We start from the raw sequence: 24,264 nt of genomic DNA on the forward strand, positions 1-24,264 counted from the left end.
ACATCTCACAGTGCAGATGTACAGCTATGCGGCTGTAGGAACAGGAGTGCCTAGGCACCTGCACAGACTAGGAAGTGCTATACTATTTGTTCAGGGCACTGCTTAGCCAGGGTTGTACAGCCTATGAGGATAATCAAGGCAGCCACACTCAGGCATGGTGGGAGCCAGCACTGAAGCTAGAGAGTCCATTCTGGACACTCCATGCTCACTGCATGTTCAGCGCCTGGTCCACACTGCATCAATGGTTGTTATGGTGCAAAAGGTAAAAATAGCCACCAGAAATGGCATCCTCCCCCAGGGGCGGACTGACCATTTGGAAACTCGGGCACTGCCCGAGTGCCCAGGGTCAGTAGGGGGCCCCATGAGATGCCCCTGGTACCTTTTTTCATAGACTTTTTTGAGTTTAGGCAAGGACACAGGGGCCCCATGATCCCCTATTGCCCGGGGGCCCCATGAGTTGTCAGTCCGCCCCTGTCCTCCCCTTACTTGGCCCTGGGCATAGTTAACATTTATAGATGTTTCCTATACATAAGCAAAGGCTGCAGAACTGGGAGATCATAAATAATGCATATAACATAAAGTGCTTAAAAATCATGTGTCTCGGTGCGCATAAATCACTGTTAAAAACGTAACACAACACACCATGGTGAAAATAACAATAAAGTGCAAAGGTATAGTCCACACATATACAGTGGGACAAAAAAGTATTTGGTCAGCCACCAATTGTGCAAGTTCTCCCACTTAAAAAGATGAGAGAGGCCTGTAATAGGCATCATATGTAGACCTCAACTATGAGAGACAAAATGAGAAAACAAATCCAGACAATCACATTGGCTGATTTGGAAAGAATTTATTTGCAAATTATGGTGGAAAATAAGTATTTGGTCACCTACAAACAAGCAAGATTTCTGGCTCTCACAGACCTGTACCGTCTTCTTTAAGAGGCTCCTCTGTCCTGCACTCATTACCTGTATCAATGGCACCTGTTTGAACTTATTATCAGTATAAAAGACACCTGTCCACAACCTCAAACAGTCACACTCCAAACTCCACTATGGTGAAGACCAAAGAGCTGTCGAAGGACACCAGAAACAAAATTGTAGACCTGCACCAAGCTGGGAAGACTGAATCTGCAATAGGCAAGCAGCTTGGTGTGAACAAATCAACTGTGGGAGCAATAATTAGAAAATGGAAGACATACAAGACCACTGATAATCTCCCTCGATCTGGGGCTCCACGCAAGATCTCACCCCGTGGGGTCAAAATGATCACAAGAACGGTGAGCAAAAATCCCAGGGCCACACGGGGGGGACCTAGTGAATGACCTGCAGAGAGCTGGGACCAACGTAACAAAGGCTACCATCAGTAACACACTACGCCGCCAGGGACTCAGATCCTGCAGTGCCAGACGTGTCCCCCTGCTTAAGCCAGTACATGTCCGGGCCCGTCTGAAGTTTGCTAGAGAGCATTTGGATGATCCAGAAGAGGATTGGGAGAATGTCATATGGTCAGATGAAACCAAAATAGAACTGTTTGGTAGAAACACAACTCGTTGTGTTTGGAGGAGAGAATGCTGAGTTGCATCCAAAGAACACCATATCTACTGTGAAGCATGGGGGTGGCAACATCATGCTTTGGGGCTGTTTCTCCACAAAGGGACCAGGACGACTGATCCATGTACAGGACAGAATGAATGGGGCCATGTATCATGAGATTTTGAGTGCAAACCTCCTTCCATCAGCAAGGGCATTGAAGATGAAACGTGGCTGGGTCTTCCAACATGACAATGATCCCAAACATACCGCCCGGGCAACGAAGGAGGGGCTTCGTAAGAAGCATTTCAAGGTCCTGGAGTAGCCTAGCCAGTCCCCAGATCTCAACCCCATAGAAAACCTTTGGAGGGAGTTGAAAGTCCGTGTTGCCCAGCGACAGCCCCAAAACATCACTGCTCTAGAGGAGATCTGCATGGAGGAATGGGCCAACATACCAGCAACAGTGTGTGCCAACCTTGTGAAGACTTACAGGAAACGTTTGACCTCTGTCATTGCCAACAAAGGATATATAAACAAAGTATTGAGATGAACGTTTGATATTGACCAAATACTTATTTTCCACCATAATTTGCAAATAAATTCTTTCCAAATCAGCCAATGTGATTGTTTGGATTTGTTTTCTCATTTTGTCTCTCATAGTTGAGGTCTACCTATGATGCCAATTACAGGCCTCTCTCATCTTTTTAAGTGGGAGAACTTGCACAATTGGTGGATGAATAAATACTTTTTTGCCCCGCTGTATATTCATGTCACTGTGTCGTGACTGATCGATAATGATTGTGAGTGCCCAGTCCACAATATCCCAGTGGGTTAGGTGCTGAGAGGATCACAGGGATCTCCGTGGTAAATTCGAAAGGTGATACTATTCAAACTACTACAAGACTAGGCACTCACTTGATGCACAATCAATATGCGCATGTAAGAGATAACCCCTCTTAAGGTTTAATCCAGGATTCCCTCTGGAGTGTGGTCTGTTCCTGTTCTCTACTCACTCAGTTAATAAGCATGGCTCTGTCCTCCTTAAACATGACTCGACAGCAGAGCGCAGCTCCTCCGTCACACCGGCCTCCTCTCCGTCTATCTCCTCAACCTGAGCCTCTCCGCGGAAAAAAACGTCCCCACAGCATGCGCCAACACCATAGAGCCACTCCGCCCAGTGCGCCCGCGCACGTTACGTTTCTGTGGTGTTGGCACGTGCTGTGAGGACAGATAGGGATCCCTTTGATATGTACTACAATATATGGGAACCAAGAATTCTTGTTTTATGGGGGTGCAGCTAATAATTTTAGTTGTTACTAGTGCCTCAATTATCATAAACACATTAGTTAAAAACATATTAGTCACCCTCGCCCATGGTCCACACTTGATACGTCCACTCTCCAGGTGGACCATGACCACTTTCTGATGCGGTCTCACCTCTTGATATGTAAGAACTACCTACTCCCAGCTGTAATTGCCTCAGTTAATACCCGTTTGTAAGTTACTGTGCATGCTCAGTAACTCAAGTAAGGGTAATGCTGTGATCCCCAGACAAAGCCCTAGACAGAGCATCATTGGGACAGAGGTCCTACATGCAGGACTACTCTGGCAAATCTGGGACAGTTTGCATCTGTGCATGAATGCTGTTTGGATTTGAGCAGACTTCTCCCTTGTAGTTTCTAATACAGTAATCTCTGCTGTAGACCAGTGGTCTCCAATCTGTGGTCCGCAGGCCAGATGTGGTCCTTTTAGTTGCCTATATCCGGTCCTTGGGACACCATTCCATCCATTGACATCAATCATGGAGCACCATTCCTCCCACTGACAACAATGATGGGGCACTAATCCATCCACTGATATCAATGATGGGGCACATTCCATTAATTGGCACCAATGATGGAGCACCATTCCTCCTACTGACAGCAATGATGGAGCACAAATCCATTTTCTAACATCAATGATGGGGCGCATTCCATCAGCTGACACTGATGATGGAGCACCATTCCTCCCACTGACACCAGGGATGGGGCATTGTTCCTTCCACTGATACAATTGGTCACTATTTCCCATTAAAACCAATGATGGGGCATTGTTTACTTCCACTTATGCTGGGGCATTTTTTACTCCCACTGGCTGTTGTCTGGCCCCCTAAAGCTGGAAGAACATCAAACTAGCCCATTGTTTAGAAAGTTTGGAGACCCCTGCCCTAGACAGAAGAGATCCAGGCAACACAGGACAGCTGCTGATCCCGCTCACCTAAAGTGGAACTTCACTCTCTCAATCAGCTGCTAGCATTAGTAAATACATAGGAATGTATATTTACTTGTTTTAAACTTTTTTCTTATACATTTCTTCGGTTACTTCCTGGTCTCCATGCCTAGGCAAATCATGTCATACATCCTAGGAGTCTTCAGGAGGGGAGGAGGGGTTTTCTCAGTTAAGCACACCCTTCTGCTTGCATGCCTGAGCTAAGGGCAGATGGATTCCAATAAGTAAATGCTACATGAATCATCTGCCCTTACCCAAGATGACCACTGCCAGAAATGCTTGGGAATGTTTTACAAAGTGATTTCCCAGCAAAATAAAGCATAGAGACGTGAATGGGGAGCTTGCTTTGAATATTATAAATGAATTTAATAGCGGTTCTGCTTTGTAGTGCTCAGAAGCGGTATAGTTCCATTTTAAAGCTTGACAACATAAGAGGAAAGGATTTTGTTTTGCACCTTGTCTGCATTTCTAAATTGCTGAAGCAGGATGTCAGTGCATTAATCAGCACCTGTAAAGGATGGAAGAACAGACAGTGGTGTATTTAGGTTTTGTGCTGCCCTAGGCAACACAAAAATCGGGCGCCCCCCCGGCAGAGAGCCTGACACTGACCAACACCAGACCCCTCCCCCCCCCCCCCGAGGAGAGAGCCTGACAGTGACCAACAACACCCCTGCCCCATCCCCCCCCCCACCCAAGAAAGCCTTCCACTAACACCCACCCCCAAAGGGGCTCAGAGAGAAAGACGCTCACCTTCACAGCTCTGGACATCCCCGAGAACGAAAGTTGGGCTCTGCATATACAGGAGCGGACTGACCATTCAAGGGCCCGGGGTCAGTAGGGGGTCCCATGAGATGCCCCTGGTACCTTTCATTGGCTTTTTTATAGGCTTTTTTGGGTGTGGGCGAGCACACAGGGGCCCCATGAGCTCCTATTGCCCGGGGGACCCATGAGTTGTCAGTCCGCCTCTGTGCATATACCATCAAGCAGCCTACAGCCTCTCTCAGATCTCACCTAGTCCCCATGCTGCATATGTCCCTTCTTCCAGGGGTCAGTGCTGCCCCCCCTAAAAAATGCTGCCCTAGGCAAATGCCTTGTGGTAAATACGCCTCTGAGAACAGAACATGTCTATGTACTGTCACGTTTTGGTTTTTTTTTTCTGAACTTCAACTTTTTCTTTTGTTCTTCATAATATTTCCTTTTTTGTGTCCTGCACTCTAGATCAGGTGTCTTTCTAAACAAAGGGCCAGTTAAATGTCCTTCAGACTTTAAGGGGGACCAGAGGAATTGGAAATTTTCCTGGCATCAGTGGGAAAAAAACATCACATTTGGTATTATGGGGAGAAATAGTGCCCCATCGTTGGGATCATTGGGAAAAATAGTGCCCCATTGCTGGCGTCAGTGGGAGAAATGGTGCCGCATTGTCAGTTGGCAGAATATTGTCTCGTATCTGTGGGAGGAATAGTGACCCAAGGGCGGGATAAAGGCAAGCAAAGGGCCCCATCCGGCCCCCTGGACGCACTTTGGAGACCACTGCTCTAGATGTAAGAAAGACACCTACCTTACCTCATCTCCGCTTTGTTTTTCCCTTACCTTGATCCCTTGATCATCAAGCAGGATCCTGTTCATCCAAAATAACCAAACGTAAACATATTTTTTTATTAATAATTATCTTTTTTATTTTCTTTTTATACATTTTATTATTCAGTGCTCTCAGCTCAATGGATTTTCAAACCAGCTTATAAAAAATGCACATTATTCTTTTTTTGTGATTTGTGTTTTTTTAAACAATGTTTCAACCCCCTTTCTTCATTCTTTAAATAAATTATCACCTTTTCCTCCAATGCCGAGTAAACCCTTTTTCCTTGGTGAAGAAGGGCTTTGACAAAAATTAAAAAAAGAGAAAAAAGAAAAAAAAAAGAAACTTTGTTTGCTTAGGCTCTGAACAAACATAAATATGCACATATTTATACCCACACAAATAAAGAATAAATACTTCGAAATAAGTTAAAACAACAGTTCAAAAGATCTCGCCAGGTGTTTTTTTTTTTTTTAAAGATTTTTGTTCGCTTTTTTTCTTTACATAAATGTCCATTTTTTGTTTTTTTTTTTTACCTCTGTTGACTCTTTTATGTTTAATTTGAGAGATCCTACAACATTCTACTAAACACAGCCAAATAAACCACACATAACCTAGTAACAAATAACTAACTAAAATTTGGGGATTTTTTTTTTGGCAGGAGATGTTGCTCTCCACCTTATCCCGACTACGTTATTTTATTTATTAGAAAATAAACACAAAAAGCAATTAAATAATATTAAAACACATCCACTGGGGCGTTAACCTAAAAATAAACGAAAAAACGATTTAGAGAACAGACGCTAACTTAACTAATGAACAACCAAATTTTTCTTCTAGCTATTATTTTGCTACACAATGATTCGATGCCAAGCTAGTTCAACTTATATATTATGAATATTTGCTATAAATTAAGGCTGCAGTCCCACTTTCCATTTTATTATCAGTATGTGTATCAAGTGTACTTTAACATATGGTTACCACATAGAAGGGCCGGCTCAAGGCTGCCTGGTAGGGAAACTGAAACTATGGCTATAGGTGACTTGGTTGAAAACCAATTTTTTAAATATTTGTTTAGCCTCTTAAAAAAACGGCCATGAAGAGAGTCCTTTTGCCAGAGAAAAAAAACCTTTGTGCTATAGTCCTATGCCAGAGATAGAGCTTTCATTTTCATCCAATAGATACAAAAATACTTGTTCCAGCAAAAAAAAAAAAAAGGACTAGAGATGTAGAATGATATACATCTTAAATTTATTATGTCCCAGGAACACATTTGACCTCTCTTTCAATAAAACCCTATAATATCTGAAACCTGCCTTTCTCCAAAGGTCGTATTTAATTGCTCATGACACACCAAGAGCCGGTCCACTTATTTATCCCAGGGATTTGTTTGGTAAATCTTAAATTCCACATTAAAATTGTAATTTTTTTTTTCAACATTCTTTTCTCATTTCAGAGAAAGAAATACAAATCTTAAAAATATATATTTTTCTCTGTCAAAATGCAGAAAATGTAGATTTGTCTGAATAAGTGGGGCTGAAGCTATAATTTTCATCTGCTCTAATTTTTTTAAAACCCAAACCTGGCACAATATTCACTATTAATATTTAATAAAAATACACAAAAATTTGGATTCCCCTTTATGAGTGGGGGGTGTGAATGATTTTAATTACCAAACCAGGGGCCAATGTGTAAAATATATAAAGTCTCAGAATGAAAAGGCTTTTAACAAGTCCCAAAACTTAGGAATCCTTTAACAAATAAATATTTTATTTAAATATTATTACTCGGGGGGGATAATTACCTATAAAGATAATATATAATATGTTCAAAACATGAATTATTATATACATATTTAGTAACATGATGTATATTTATGTATTTATATTTTCTTTTTTTTTTTTTTAGGAAGTTAATTTTGCTGGTCCATTTTAATTCCTTATGGAATCTATATTCGCAGAAAGGAATTAAAAAAAAAGAAAAAGATTGAATCCGATAGTGACTTGAGCACTATTTTCTGTGTGTATATTTGTTAATGGACTCTTGTGTTTTGGGACAAGTGTGAAAGGCTTAAAATGTTCACGGGATTTTTTTTCCTTTTTTATAAAAATAGATATTTTTTTTTCTCTCTTGTTTCTGCGCCCGTCTCATTTCTTCGTTTATTACTCTTTAGAAGGAAGGATGTTGAGTGGTAAAAATATGGAGTGGAGATAGAGGCAGTGAAACGGTGCAAAGCCTTGTGGCAGAGGGAAAACCAAACTAGTTCACGGCCAAAGTGAGAGAGGCACTCTTTACCATAGAGTTTTCAGGCTCTAAACCTCCCATACCAGCCAAAGAGCTCCTAAGTACTGTATCTGTTTTGCTCTGAAGTGCTCAGTTCACACATCTCAGTACCTTCTAAATAGGTTTATGATTCTTAGTCTGCAAGGCCATTCATTTCTGATTCCTTTTTGGTTCTGAACTTTCTAAAACTGATTTAATAATGTCTTGTGTTCATATTTGACAGACAATATCTACTCAGATCTGCACATACTTACTTATTTAAAACCCAGTGGCATCAGAATCCCAACAAGAACAACAGAAGTGCCATGTTTAGCATCGCCATACTACAAATCGATTGCACCAGAACTTGAGATGCTTGGGTTTACATTTTTTTAACCAGCTTTAGAATTAGCATATTGCTTAGCCCTTCCTTTATTCCAAAGCCCTTCAGTTATTGGGCTTGTTATGTGTCCAACCTTAGTGGTGGTAAAAATGTTTAAAGTTCCACTGATTTTGCCTTCTCTCTCCCTTTTTCATGCCCCCTCTCTTGCACCTCTTCCCCAATTTCTATCTCTCGCTCCCTCCACTCAATGTGCTCCCTTTCATGCTTTGTGCTGTTTACTGGTCTTGAATGACACTTGCAAGACCCTATCTCCAAGCCGGTATCCGTTCAGGCTGGCAATGGCCATGGCTGCTTCGTCGTAGTTTGTCATGGTGACAAATCCAAAGCCTTTGCACTTGTTGGTGGTAAAGTCCCGAATTACTTTCACGTTTGTCACTGCTCCGAATGGCCCAAACAGTTGCCACAGGACACTTTCGTCGGCCTCTGGGGAGAGGTTGTAGACAAAGATGCACCAGCCCGCAGAAGTGGGACCAGTCAAGCTGACTCCAGCAAGGTTGGTAACACTGTCAATGGTGATAGGAGAGAACCTGGGAAGGAAAGAGAGCGGACTACATTGGGTGTAAGGAATAGGTCTATGACAGACGGAAGGAAGAGTGAAGGACTGAGGAAGAAGACAGAGAAGATGTAGAAAAGTTCCACATGAAAGACTGAAAGAGGAGGTACACATACAATGCAGAAGGTGGTCAAAACTGAACTACAACTAGGTGAAGTCTATGTACTAATAAAGGGCATATACCAAACAGGCAAGTAGATTAATGGAAGAAGTTCTGAGCACATGTTTTCTGGACCAAATTTATACTGGGAAGAGCAGCATGATGATTAATGGAAAGAAAAATTCATTCAAATAGTAGATAATGGAGAAACAATAAGAACAGACACCAGAAGCCATGAAATAAATAGAACCAGTCATTACATTTAAAAGTAGGAAAACAATAACCTATGGCCAAGAACATTGGCCTACCAAGTGGAAAACAACGTTGATTCACTAGAACGATACAATGGCAAACAACAAAACAGAAGACAAAAAAAATGCTACAACCATGAGAATATGCTAAGAATGACCTGAATGAAACCAAAGAGTCCGGTAACCAAAGCATTAATCTAGTGCCCAACAAGGCCTTCTCTAACACATCAAATATTGCTGATGGTTCCTAGATTCTCCTAAATTCTACAAAAAATTTACAGCACAAGAGACAACTGGAGAATTTCTAATGAAATTGCATGTTACGGAAAAATTGTAGAAGGTAGAAGAAGAGACTGCAACCATAGAAATGATCATGTTACAGTAAGAATTGCAGGAGACATACATAAGGTGTACAGCTACAGAAAAACAAAAATACTGCACACACAGTGATTGACAAAATGAACTGAAACTGAAAATAAAAAAAACAAAAAGGATCCTAATAGACAGGCAGTTGTGGCACAGATATTGGGCTTACTGTACAAATTAAAATTTTTGCAAATCAACAAAAATTTATGAGAAAAACTATTACCGTTTCTTGCCAATTTTAAAATTTTTGCATATTCTTCTGACCGGAATTTGAGAGTCTGGCATGAAGCTAGAAAACTAGACATTTTCTGCACGTTATACATTGCAACACTAAACTTTTGACACTTTTTTTCTACCATTCTCTTTTGACAGGAGAGATTTAAATGTGTTGGGGGATTTTATAGTGGCTATGGAAAGTTAAGTTTTTTTCTTTCTTCTAATTGAGTTTACAGTTTTTGTTTTGCTTATTTATTATACTAATCATTTATTGCTCAGAACAATAAGTATAATAAAGCAAATCTAAATCAGAGGAGAGCACAGGAGACATTTTTCTAGTCAATAGAGGTCATCATAGCACCTTAAATGATCAAAAATAAAACTATAAAAAAGTATATAAAAAAAAACTATAAAAAAAAATCACAACATATTATATGTATTCAGAGGCGTCATGACGTAATTTCCGCTGATGTCACTTCCGGGTGGTGGAACTCACGCCACTTGGGTGAACGGAGTGGGTAGTGGCCATCTTCCTCATTGCACAAGCTGACTGCACTGGGTGCTGGTCTCAAGGTACGACAAGATGGGAGTGTATGTTTACAAATAAATTCATTTGAATGGTTTTACAGGATGGGATCTTTCTTCCTATCTTTTATATGGCTGGATGTATTGAGTGTGCTGCAAATTGTCTGGAGTAAAGGAATGGTGGTGATTACATAGAGGAATGCCACACAAGTGCTGTTGACCATACGGTCCATGTGGGGCACCTGCAGCACTGTCAAGAGGAGCACTACAAGTATCAGAGCACTGGCACTTTTTTCACACTTTTGGACTATTTCTGGAACTTTTTGGACTTATAAGTTAACACTGTGTTTGTTGCATATTATTTATTTTTTATGGAATGAATATAATATGTTGTGAAGTTTTGTTTTTGACCATTTATAGTACAGTGTGTTCAATTTAACACGTATATAGGACTTCAGAAGTCACTGCTGGTTTTCTATAGGTTTTTCACTGTTTTTAGTTGTTTTTCTGTCAACCTTAGATATCCAAGGGGCAGAGCTACACTTATATACATTTTTAATCATAGCTCATTGTGCTGTCTGCCCTTAAGCCAAAGATTCTCTTTTAGAAATTCAGAAAAGCAGTAAATGTGCACTTTCATTGCTCCTCCAATTATGATGACAACATTCAGATGTTCTGTTTTATTTAAAGTTAGTGAACATGGACTTCCCGTATAATGCTTCTCTATGGAAGAAGGGCTGCAAGCTTGGGGTTTCGTTAAGGAATAAGGGCTTCCTGATTGGTGGTTGTGTACAAAATAGGTACTTCCTGTGTTATGTTTCTGTAGGAATTAGACACTTCCTGTGTTATGTTTCTGTAAGAAATAGGCACTTCCTGCTTGGTTTCTGTAGGAAATAGGCACTTCCTGTTTTATGTTTCTGTAAGAAATAGACACTTCCTGTTTGTTTCTATAGATCAGGGGTGTCCAAACTATGGCCCTCCAGCTGCTGAAGTACTACAAGTCCCATCATGCCTCTGCCTCTGGGTGTCTTGCCTGTGGAGGTCAGAGTCTTGCAAGGCCTCATGGGACTTGCAGTTCCTCAACACCTGGAGGGCCATAATTTGGACACCCCTGCTATAGATAATAGGCACTTCCAGTTTTATATTTCAGTAGGAAATAAGGACTTTCTTGTTTGACGTTTCTGCATTGAATAGGTGCTACCTGGTTGATGTTGCTGTAGGAAATAGGCACTTCCTGTTTTATGTTTCTGTAGGAAATAGGCACTTCCTGTATGATGTTTCTTCCGAAAATAGGCACTTCCTGTTTTATGTTTCTGTAGATAATAGGCACTTCCTGTTTTATGTTTCTGTAGATAATAGGCACTTCCTGTTTTATGTTTCTGTAGGAAATAGGTACTTCCTGTTTTATGTTTCTGTAGGAAATAGGTACTTCCTGTATGATGTTTCTTCCGAAAATAGGCACTTCCTGTTTTATGTTTCTGTAGATAATAGGCACTTCCTGTTTTATGTTTCAGTAGGAAAGAAGGATTTTCTTTTTGATTTTTCTGCATTGAATAGGTGCTACCTGTTTGACATTTCTGTAGGACATAGGCACTTCTTGTTTGACGTTTCTGTGGGACATGGGCACTTCCTGTTTGATGTTTCTGTAGGGAATAGGCACTTCCTGTTTGATGTTTCTGTAGGGAATAGGCACTTCCTGTTTTATATTTCTGCAGGAAATAAGGATTTTCTTTTTGATGTTTCTGCATGGAATAGGTGCTACCTGTTTGATGTTTTTATAGGAGATACGCATTTCCTATTTTATATTTTTTTGCAGGAAATGGGAATTTCCTGTTTGATGTTTCTCTAGATAATGGGCATTTCGTATTAGATGTTTCTGTAGGAAATAGGCACTTCCTGTTCGATATTTTGGAAGGAATTAGGCACTTCCTGTCTGATGTTTCTGTAGGAAATAGGCGCTTCTTGTTCAATACTTTTTTAGGTCTAGGGACCTTTACACCCAAGACTTCTCTAGAAAATATGGACTTCATGCTGAAGGCTTATCCCTTCAAGTATCATCACTTAGTAGTGCAATCTGTGCATCTCCATTACTGGTCACTACCATTACAAAATGACCGACTCGTCACGTAAGCAGCATGGTAACCACGCCTAGCAAAAGCTGACATACGGTTTCAAAATCAAGAAGCTGACATCAGGTAAGCAGAATGGGGAGCCATTTTAGTCAAAGCTGAAACTCCGATACATCGAGCCTACAGCGAACATATCATAGACCACCAATCTACCCATAGTCAATGGCAGGGTTATTAATACAACAACACACCAAGACTTGATTATTAATAAGGTTCATGAATTTGCTGTCCCCTTTAGCAACCAGTCAGTCAGAAGCACCTGAGTCTAGTGTTGGCTGTGTCATTCATTGTGATTAGCTGCTCCAAGGGCTGAGGTAGCCCATAGAGTGTCAAAGTCAGCAAGAGGGGCAAATATTAAGGTTTAGGAGAACTCAAAATGAAGCACAAAGTGCAATACTGACTATGTAAGAGGAACTGGCTTTTGACCTTACATAGGATGAACAATGAATGTTCCACTGGTTTTTTTGGCCTATAGCGAGAAATCTGTTTCCAGCAAAGTCCCACGTCTATGCATTCATGATATTAGTCTTTTGTTTGCACCTTTTGCGTCTCTGCATAAGATCTGGCAGGTTATCATAATTTTAAACTCGCCTGAGTAAGAAGAAAAATGTATCTAACCTGAGAGTCTCAATCCCCAACCTGAGCAAATTGTCCTCTCCTGCTTCCTTGTCTTCATCATGTGAAGCTTGGAACTCTTATGCACCCTTCAGCACTGGCTCTTCAAATATACTTGACTAGACTTGGGGAGGTATGTAATAATGTTGTGTTGCTATGTTCCACCTTTCTTTGGCACGGAAAATCCCCAAAAAAGCCACACAAAAAAAACCCGCAAAGAATCGAAGCACGTTAGTGGGAGTTACTTCCTGCATCAGAACACTGACAACATGAACAGCAAAGAGCCAATGATGTCCAGGGAAAGATAGTTGCAGTCTGAAGTTTTGGTCAGCAGTTTTGTGGTTTTGGTTAGCAGAATGAAGAAAAAATTGCTTTAAAATGAATAGTAAAAAATGCTACACTTAAAGGGTTAGTTCACCTTTACCAAAAAACCACCTATGCAGGTAAGGGTCACCTGTAGACAGAAAACTAACTATGAAACTCTGAGTAAGGCTCTATAATGCTCTCTCTTTAGGTGTAGGCCATTTACAAACTTTCTGACCCTAGGTTCACATCTGTGCGGGTGGTGCCACTGCGGATCCGCTCGAAAATCCGTGCAGCCGCACCACCCGCACAGAGAATTGCGGACCCGCGGGAGTGGGCCATTAGTTTTAATGGCATGCCGCCCGCACTGGAAAACGCAACCTTAGTGGGAACCGAGGGCTGCATTTTCCAAAGAAGTGCAGGGACTTCTTCCCTGCTTGTCACGGGCATGGTAGTCCATTCAAATGAATGGGCTGTCGTGCCCGTGCAAATGCGGCCCACACGGCCGCATAGATGTGAACCGGGGGTTACACTTGATGGCAACACCCCCCCAGAGATGTCTTCGTCCCATCCTGCCTTGTTGCTAGGATGTTACTAAGACACTTCCAGTCATTACTGCTCACCCCCACCATAACAGGAGCGAGCTCTGAAACCCCCACACGTGTAGTCCACTATCCTCCATTGCAGCATTGCTGAGCTCAGAGCTACTGCGACAGGGGAAAGAGAGTGCAAGCAAGAGGGTTTGATTTGGTTGGGAGTATCTTAGCAATATCTTGGCAACAAGGTAGGACAGAGAGGTGTCATTTCTGACAACTTTTCGGCCAGGCTTCTTGAGGTGACCCACATCTACAACAAGGGATTTATTTAAAGTGTTACTAAGCCCAGGACCCTGCATTCACTATATCCGGTCTCCCCAGACCCTGCATTCACTATATCCGGTCTCCCCGGACCCTGCATTCACTATATCCGGTCTCCCCGGACCCTGCATTCACTATATCTGGTCTCCCAGGACCCTGCATTCACTATATCTGGTCTCCCAGGACCCTGCATTTACTATATCTGGTCTTCCCGGACCCTGCATTCACTATATCTGGTCTCCCCGGACCCTGCATTCACTATATCTGGTCTCCCCGCACCCTGCATTCACTATATCCGGTCTCCCCAGGACCCTGCATTCACTATATCTGGTCTCCCCGGACCCTGCATTCACTATATCTGGTCTTCCTGGACCCTGCATTCACTATATCTGGTCTCCCCCAGACCCTGCATTCACTATCAAAAGAAAAGAAAAGTGCCCGATGAAAAAACAACAAAATACAATTACATAAACGCAGCAAACCTAAACCCTAAATAAAGGTGAATAGTGCAAAATAAAATAGGAATGTGCTGTAAATCACTAAATATGCACACATAACAAAAAGTCCATGTGTAAATTGCAAAAAATTTGTGACGTCAGGACCAGGGAGGTAGCAGCGGAGGTATCCGCGGTGAGCAGCTGTGCACGCTACTTGCAATCTAATGCTATTGCTGACTGCTTATCATGCTGGTGTTGGCGTGACACCTTGTTTGTGAGTTTTTTTACCTAATTTTGATTAAATGTGATGTTTTTTAACACGCTGCATCATCATTCCTTCATTTATTCCTAAGTGTGGTTCCATGATCATGAATGGAGGAGATGTTTAAGTAAAGGTTCCTAGATGCTGGCTTGATGTTGCTGCTGCAGAGTATTGCTCCCAAGCTTGGATATTCCATTCCTCTATAGAGTACTGTTTTGAATATCTGGATTCATTCATTACCATCGCTCCCAGAGCAATAGCGCATTTGATGGTTTTAATTAATCAGCAATAAACTCTGGTGAGTTTATTTATTTCTTCTGGTGGTGGATTATGAGCACAATTATATATTTTCTTCACCAATTTATAAAGTGACTTTTTTGCAATTTACACATGGACTTTTTGTTATATGTGCATATTTAGTGATTTACAGCGCATTCCTATTTTATTTTGCATTATCCTGCATTCCCTATATCTGGTCTCCCAGGACCCTGCATTCACTATATCTGGTCTCCCAGGACCCTGCATTCACTATATCTGGTCTCTCCGGACCCTGCATTCACTATATCTGCTCTCCCCGGACCCTGCATTAACTATATCTGGTCTCCCCAGGACCCTGCATTCACTATATCTGCTCTCTCCGGACCCTGCATTCACTATATCTGCTCTCCCCGGACCCTGCATTAACTATATCTGGTCTCTACAGGACCCTGCATTCACTATATCCGGTCTCCCCGGACCCTGCATTCACTATATCTGCTCTCCCCGGACCCTGCATTCACTATATCTGGTCTCTACAGGACCCTGCATTCACTATATCTGGTCTCCCCGGACCCTGCATTCACTATATCTGGTCTCCCCCAGACCCTGCATTCACTATATCTGGTCTCCCCCAGACCCTGCATTCACTATATCTGGTCTCCCCGGACCCTGCATTCACTATATCTGGTCTCTACAGGACCCTGCATTCACTATATCTGGTCTCCCCCAGACCCTGCATTCACTATATCTGGTCTCCCCCAGACCCTGCATTCACTATATCTGGTCTCCCCGGACCCTGCATTCACTATATCTGCTCTCCCCGGACCCAGCATTCACTATATCTGGTCTCCCCGGACCCGGCATTCACTATATCTGGTCTCCCCGGACCCGGCATTCACTATATCCGGTCTCCCCGGACCCTGCATTCACTATATCTGGTCTCTCCGGACCCTGCATTCACTATATCTGGTCTCTCCGGACCCTGCATTCACTATATCTGTTCTCTCCGGACCCTGCATTACACTATATCTGGTCTCCCCGGACCCTGCATTCGCTATATCCGGTCTCCCCGGACCCTGCATTCACTATATCTGGTCTCCCCGGACCCTGCATTCACTATATCTGGTCTCCCCGGACCCTGCATTCGCTATATCCGGTCTCCCCGGACCCTGCATTCACTATATCCGGTCTCTCAGGACCCTGCATTCACTATATCTGGTCTCCCCGGACCCTGCATTCGCTATATCCGGTCTCCCCGGACCCTGCATTCACTATATCTGGTCTCCCCGGACCCTGCATTCACTATATCCGGTCTCCCCGGACCCTGCATTCACTATATCCGGTCTCTCAGGACCCTGCATTCACTATATCTGGTCTCCCCGGACCCTGCATTCACTATATCCGGTCTCCCAGGACCCTGCATTCACTATATCTGGTCTCCCACAGTACACACTACATGGAAATGCAACTATTGTAGTAAATATAAACTGCTAAATACCTTTTCTTATCAGCAGTTACAGCAATCGTGTGACTTCTATCGGTGTTCAGCAGAGCACTGGTTATTAAGCTTGTAGGAGGAGTTTTCTTTCTGCTCTAGGAGGATGCAGAACCCCTGACCTCTGTCTGAACAGTGCTGATTGGCCCTGTGCTGATCACATGCACTCTCCCAAGGGAAAAAAAAACCTCTCTATCAATACACACCAAAATTGAGCATGAGCAGAGTGATTCCACATGATATGTCTTATCAGGAGGCAAGAGTGGAACACTGGAAGAAGGGGAGGATCAGGGAAGACAGGATCAAACAGTGTTTTTACACAATGCAGAGGATTAACCCCTTAGGTTCCACAGTGAGTATAACAAGCATGCGTTACTGCATATACAGACTGATTGTACTGTTGTGGGTTTAGTAACACTTTAACTTCGGTCAAAGCTGCACAGTTTGTTTTTTAACTACAGGTGCCCTTTTCCTGCACAGGCAGTTTTTTGGTAAAGGTGAAATAACCCTTTAAAGTTAAATATTCGGCAACTCACAACAGATGATGCACAAATTCAGTTGGAGAAAATCCACAAATATGCTGACCAATACATAAAAAAAAGCATCATACCTATAGAAAGTTAGAAGAGTGGATAGCGATCCGGCAGAGGATGCGGTGGATTGTTGAACGCGTTTGAGCTTACAATTCATAGGGGGTCATATCTATCTGGTGTATGCTTTGGAGTTAGGGATTGTCACAGTGGTTCATTTTACAGCTCTGGGTGCGGCAGATGAAATGATCAGAGAAAGAGTTGTAATTGTTTTTATTTTCCAAAAACACGGTGAGCACCGCTGTGCATTATGGACTGCAGTCACTTTTTTTAATAAATAACTATGGAGCGATTTTGGAAATTGCAGGATATTACTCTGTTTCTTATATGATCAGACACATAATATATGATTTTTTTTTTTTTGCAATGCATTTTTATTTTCCAAAAACATGGTGAGCATCGCTGTGCATTATGGACTGCAGTCACTTTTTATCCGGAATAAATAACTATGGACCGATTTTGGAAATTGCAGGATATTAGTCAGTTATGAATATGATCAGACACATAATATATGATTTTTTTTTGATTTTTTTTGCATTGCATTTTTATTTTCGAAACATATGGTAAGCACCGCTGTACATTATGGACTGCAGTCACTTTTTATCCAAAATAAATAACTATGGACCCATTTTGGAAATTGCAGGATATTACTCAGTTACTGATATGATAAGACACATAAAATATAATTTATTTTTTTGCATTTTTATTTTCAAAACACATGGTAAGCACCACTGTGCATTATGGACTGCAGTCAATTATTATCCGGAATAAATAGCTATGGACCAATTTTGGAAATTGCAGGATATTACTCAGTTACTAATATGATCAGACACATATTATATGATTTTTTTTTTTTTTTTTGCATTGCATTTTTATTTTTGAAACACATGGTAAGCACAGCTGTGCATTATGGACTGCAGTCACTTTTTATCCAGAGCAGGGGCGGACTGACCATTTGGAAACTCGGGCACTGCCCGAGATCCCGGGGTCAATAGGGGGCCCCATGAGATGCCCCTGGTACCTTTTTCATAGGCTTTTTTGAGTTTGGGTAAGGACACAGGGGCCCCATGATCCCCTATTGCCCAGGGGCCCATGAGTTGTCAGTCCGCCCCTGATCCAGAGTAAATAACTATGGATTGATTTTGGAAATTGCAGGATATTACTCAGTTACTAATATGATCAGACACATAATATATGATTTTTTATTTTTTTTTGCATTTTTATTTTCAAAACACATGGTAAGCACCGCTGTGCATTATGGACTGCAGTCACTTTTTATCCGGAATAAATAAATATGGACTGATTTTGGAAATTGATCATATTAGTAACTGAGTAATATTCTGCAGACACATAATATATAATTCTTTTTCTTCTTTTTTGCATTGCATTTTTATTTTCCAAAAACATGGTGAGCACCGCTGTGCATTATGGACTGCAGTCACTTTTTATCCGGAATAAATAACTACGGACCGATTTTGGAAATTGCAGGATATTACTCCGTTACTAATATGATCAGACACATAATAGATGATTTTTTATTTTTGTTGCATTGCTTTTTTATTTTTGAAACACATGGTAAGCACAGCTGTGCATTATGGACCGCAGTCACTTTTTGTCCAGAATAAAGAACTATGGACCGATTTTGGAAATTGCAGAATATTACTCAGTTACTAATATGATCAGACACATAATATATGATTTTTTATTTTTTTTGCATTTTTATTTTCAAAAAAACATGGTAAGCACCACTGTGCATTATGGACTGCAGTCACTTTTTATCCGGAATAAATAACTATGGACCGATTTTGGAAATTGATCATATTAGTAACTGAGTAATATCCTGCAGACACATAATATATAATTTTGTTTTTCTTTTTTTTTTGCATTGCATTTTTATTTTCCAAAAACATGGTGTGCACCACTGTGCATTATGGACTGCAGTTGCTATTTATCCGGAATAAATAACTATGGACCGATTTTGGAAATTTCAGGATATTACTCAGTTACTAATATGATTGGACAGATAATATATGATTTTTTATTTTTTTTTGCATTTTTATTTTCAAAAAAACATGGTGTGCACCGCTGTGCATTATGGACTGCAGTTGCTATTTATCCGGAACAAATAACTATGGACTGATTTTGGAAATTGCAGGATATTACTTCGTTACTAATATGATCAGACACATAATATATGATTTTATTTTTTTTTTGCATTACGTTGGTCACTGTGTCTTTATCGATAATTTCGTTTTAAAGTGATGTGCAACAGTACTTTTGTGAAAAGATGTCATCCTCATGAAAAAGAAATCCTATTTCCACCAGCATGAGTTTGCATCCATTTTTGCTGTGAACAAGCTGTTGGCCACCACTATCCTAAGACAGAAGACCAGCTCTGCATCCAGTTGATTTTCCAGAGCACAGCCGGGTCAACTCAGAGCAAGGAGGCCTCGGGCAGCATTGCTGGAAACAGGATTAATCCTCAGATAAACTAACACCTTATAATGATATTTTTCAGAGGCTGCTAGGGCAAGTATGACATCTTTTAGTGAAGGTGGAATTATGCTTCAAGGGTTGTGGTGCAATACTAGATTTTACCAGCAGGTGGGGCTACAGACAACTCTGTCTGATGATACACCAGAGCTGTGGGGCAGTTTGATGTTATGACACCGCCAGCGAAGGTTTTGAGGTTTCCCCTTTAAAATCCCATCCTAACACAACGGCCTATTTGACCTATGCTGCTATGGGGTTACAATGAACTAGAGCTAATTAGAACCATGTTATTGAACAAGCCTTATGTACTTTGTTGTGTACAACACGCAACACAAGTCATAGAAAAAACAGAAGAAGGACTAAAGACTCTATGGGGGTAAGGGAAGTAAATCCTGATTGAAAGGGGTGTCCATCTACAGACAACCTTACCTTATAAGAAGGTAACCATGGATTACTGATGACTGTCCAGCTTTGGCAGCAGCAGGACTTAATAGGGGTGTCTATAGTTACTCTTGGACGTCTTCAGTTGGGGGATAAGTCTATCAAGCCGGAATTTTGTGGGCAACATATTGTTTCACCAAATTAGAGGCTGCTGCAAAGTCAGGAGAGCACATATACACTGGCACTTTTTAAGGTACGAGTGTGTGTCAAGAATTAATGAATGGCGTGATCATCTGATCTCTATCTGATGTCTCTGGTCAGAAACAGAAGTTGACAGGGTCATATGGATTGCCTACTATGAACAGTCTACATATCTATATAGAAGGGATGGCAGAAGGTTTCTTTAGCCCAAGGGTGCTCAACCTCTTGAAGAGAGAGGGCCACCTAAGTGATTTGGTAACCTGTCACAAGCCACAATGAAATGGTTTAGGATTTCCCATTTTTTATTTCAAAAAGCATAATGAACATTTTCCTCCTGCAGCCGCTGAATGCTGGTGGGAAGGAGAGGAGGAGAAGCTGGCATTCAATGGTTGCAGAAGGAAAATGGAGAGGATCGGTTCCTGTACATGCTGCCCCTGCAGCCCCTCCTGTCCAAGTGTAAAACAGAATGTGTCAGGGAGGCCACATGGGCCACCTGGAGCATGGGGCGGAGGTTGCCATTGCCACCCCTAACACTACACCAGTGGTTGGGGATGGGGGGTGGGCTTGGTAAAAACACGTCTCAACAATGGGGTTTTACTGCTCCCCAAACCAAAAATGTAATTAAGCCCTTACTGACCTAAGCCCCCTATATGGCTGCTTTCACACTCATGTGCTGCAGTTTACCCACACCATGGGTGCAGCTCATTGCACATGTGGCTTTCCTGCAGGTTAGCTGCGCTTTGCCATGGACTTCTATTATCTCTCGCAGGTGTGGTGCACTTTCTGAAAGTGCACAAAAACTCCTGTATTCATGACTTTTGGTGTGTTTTTAGAATGCGCACCAAACCCGGAGGATATGATAGAAGTCTTTGGCTCAGTGCAGCTAACCCGCACTACAGTGCTGCATCTGCGGATCAGTGTGAAAGCAGCCTAATGGTTGTTAACCCCTTTATAGGTGGTAATTTGCCCATTGCAAAAGTGCAGTGTATGTGTTGTTGAATACACTGACTTTTTTCCCTCTTCCAGCCTTTGTTGGCATAACTCTCCAGGCTGCTAGCAAGGTCCCAGGTGAACTGCACTTGGTTTCACTCCGCCTGGGACAAGAGTCGGCACTACAAAGGAAGCATCAGTTTATGCAGCAACTGCTCTCTATGTGGCCTCGTGGTTCCTTCACCACCAGTGCCGGCTCAATGCACTCTGATGCTCTCAAGCCCGGGCATGAGCTTCCATGGTTTGAGGCTGAGGGCCACATCAGAGGGCTCCGAGGACCACATCTGGCCCGTGAGCCACAGATTGAGCACCCCTTCTTTTGCCCATTGTTTTTCCAATCTCAAAGCTGGTTTATGTTGCCAGAAAACTGCCATGTACATGGACAGCATATGAATGGTGTGGTCATACACTGGCCAATACTAGTAAATGATGTGACCACTTGCAGTATTGTCCATGACAACTGAGCCAGGTAGAGGTTATCTTCTAAGGGTTTAGAAGTTCACACCATTGCACACAAGGCCCTGACCTGACCTCAAGCCTACTGAAAGGTTTACCAACCTTCATTCATACCAGGGGCAAAACGGGAAGTATCAATTAACCTACCAATATATTTTTGGATGGAATAATACATAAACACAGAGGGAACCTGCATACTATATACAGGTGTTATTTAAACCAGAACCTAGAGCTTCAAGGTATCAATGCTAATCATAAAAGTGTACCTTTGCTGCATGAGTGAATTGATACCCCAGTTGTGTATTAGGTATAATAATCATGGACAAATGTATTGCCTTTCACCAATTTTGGTTAGAAATCTGCCTTTAACCTGACTGTACATGGGTTAACTCGCCAAGAACAAAGAGAGAAGCTAGATCTATGACTGCCTCACCTCTTGGATCTACCAAGAGGCCTCCTTACCACTTTGACCGAAAGCACAAAGCGGTGCATGTGTGATATATGAACTAGTTCCCTTTTCTGTGGAGAAACAGGAAAATTACAGAAATGATCTAATGTGCTGGAAAATCTCTGTGTACAAATAAAATGGATCCTAATATTAACAAGTATTGATAGCCATTTGCAAGTTAATACCTTACACACAGGGGCGGACTGACCATTTGGAAACTCAGGCACTGCCCGAGGGCCTGGGGTCAGTAGGGGGCCCCATGAGATGTCCCTGGTACCTTTTTCATAGGCTTTTTTGAGTTTGGGCAAGGACACAAGGGCCCCATGATCCGCTATTGCCCGGGGGCCCCATGAGTTGTCAGTCCGCCCCTGCTTACACAACTACCCTAAGGGTATGAAAGTGAAAGGAAGAAAATGTAGGCTGAAAGTAGGACCCCATTGATACCCTCAATAAAAGGACACAGAAGTAACACAGAACATATAAAAAAAAATCCAAAAATATCTCAGAGCAGCCAAAAGGATAGCAAATAATTACAGCCATGAGTCTACGGAGAAGAACTGAAGATTAACATATGGAGTCAGAGATACCCAAGCTCGCTAAACTAATTATGACAAATTCTAATAAGTTCCACAGAGTCAACCAATTGAACACCGGTCACCATCCATTGGGTTTTCTTGAAAAAAATGCAAAATGCTATTGCCAGGTTAGATGCGAATTAACCTAGCAATATATTTCATAGTTGGGAGGAGGAAATCTGTGCAAACCTTCCAGATTGCACAGTGAGTGTCAAACTCAGGACCTGAGTCCTGCCAAGCTAGAGGGCTAACCACTTAACCACCAGACTAGCTGTACTATGTACTCAGAATTAATAGCAAGAGAGAAGATCTTAGTACTGTGTTTTATATGCAGTATATTGTAAAACCCTCGCTAATCACATTGCATAAAAACATCATACTGGTATATCATTATCACATCACAGTTCCCAGCACATCTATTACAAAATAGGCTGTGTTGAGACAAAGAACACAAGGAACACAAAGTTCCTTATTCAATATTATAGGATTTTATGGATCACGAGAGTCTAAGCATTTTTGAGGATAATTGATCAATATCTTAGCATGAATATATGCATTCATGGCTGAGAAACCCTACAGAACCCTAAAACTATCTCTCTCTCTCTCCCTCTATATATATATATATTATATGATTTATATGATATATGTATATATATATATTACTGGTACTAGTTGTAGGAGGAGATCTTTAGGCAAGAAAACCAAAGACATAAAGGTAAGCCCTGTTAAATTATATATATTTAGACTGGGGCCTTCTTGATATTGTGCTTTTTTGTCTTTATGGATGTTGTTGGAGAATGTTCTGCATTGCAAACTGGAGCAAGGTATCTCTGTCCATTTATTAAGCCTCAGTAAATAAAAACTAAGAATGGAGCGCAGATTGGGCATGGGTTTGGGGGTCTAAGTCTCTTATTTACCTCTTGACTCCATACGCCATGTTTATTAAAGAGTCCAGCCTGCGAAAGAAGGGACAGGAGAGGGAGTGCAGTGTTAGTCATTGCGCAGGATTAGAGGGGTGGGAGGGGCCACAAAGCTGCTCTGGGTAGTCACAAAGGGACAAAAAAAAAATGCTGCATAAGTAGACGCTGTATAAAATACATCTAAATATCACACACATGCTAGCTGATTTGTAAGTTACCATAAAATTGAATATTGTTCGTCTACCAGGCAAAGATCACTAAAATCTAAGCTAAAAACCACAACAAAAGAAAAGAACCACAAAACTACTATACAAAACTCACAATTCACAACACAAAAATGAAAACGCTAGACAAAGAAAGCTCCACCGGACAAGCATATAAGTTGATTTATATATTAAAAAACAAAAAACAGAGAAAAGATGAGTGTTGCCCATGTCATATTTGTTGTTAAGAACAACATAATTTCTTCCTCAAAATCAGGACCAATGTGCTTAAGAACACAGCTAAAACCTGAACTTCTATCTTTTGGAATGGTTATAAAAACAGAATTCGCACAAAAAAGAAAACATTAAAAGCGAGAAGAAGACATCCAACATTTTTCATTATTGATGAATCAACTGTTTGGCCAATGCACCCAAATTAATGGTAATGACACTATTACGATGCTATTGTACTGTTCAGATGATTGTAAAAAGTTTACGTTTTTACATCACCAAATATATTGGGATGACCAAGAAAAGCTACAAGGCATTTTGATGGAACAAAGCACAGAAGCTGACTGCTGATGTAGCCAGACACAACA

At 41.5% G+C, this 24,264-nt stretch overlaps 1 protein-coding gene across 5 annotated transcripts in view; it reads right to left on the minus strand.

The window, feature by feature from the left end:
* Nucleotides 1-5,450: 5,450 nt before the first annotated feature.
* Nucleotides 5,451-24,264, minus strand: part of ELAVL3 (ELAV like RNA binding protein 3) — a 108,330-nt gene continuing 89,516 nt past the window's right edge. For 2 of the 5 annotated variants that reach the window (XM_089688843.1, XM_089688842.1), the window contains exons 6-7: nt 23,460-23,498; nt 5,451-8,589 (exon numbers count right to left, since the gene is read on the minus strand). In XM_089688843.1, the coding sequence (XP_089544969.1) occupies nt 8,241-8,589; nt 23,460-23,498 (388 nt within the window). In that variant the 3' untranslated portion in view covers nt 5,451-8,240. The remainder of the gene's footprint in view (nt 8,590-23,459; nt 23,499-24,264) is intronic. The other 3 variants (XM_089688844.1, XM_089688846.1, XM_089688845.1) reach the window with 3 other exon arrangements.

This window comes from Staurois parvus, unplaced genomic scaffold (genome assembly GCF_062004578.1).
Source record: "Staurois parvus isolate SC_StPar_1 unplaced genomic scaffold, SC_StPar_1.0 ptg000456l, whole genome shotgun sequence".
In the NCBI taxonomy this organism is placed as follows: Eukaryota; Metazoa; Chordata; class Amphibia; order Anura; family Ranidae; genus Staurois; species Staurois parvus.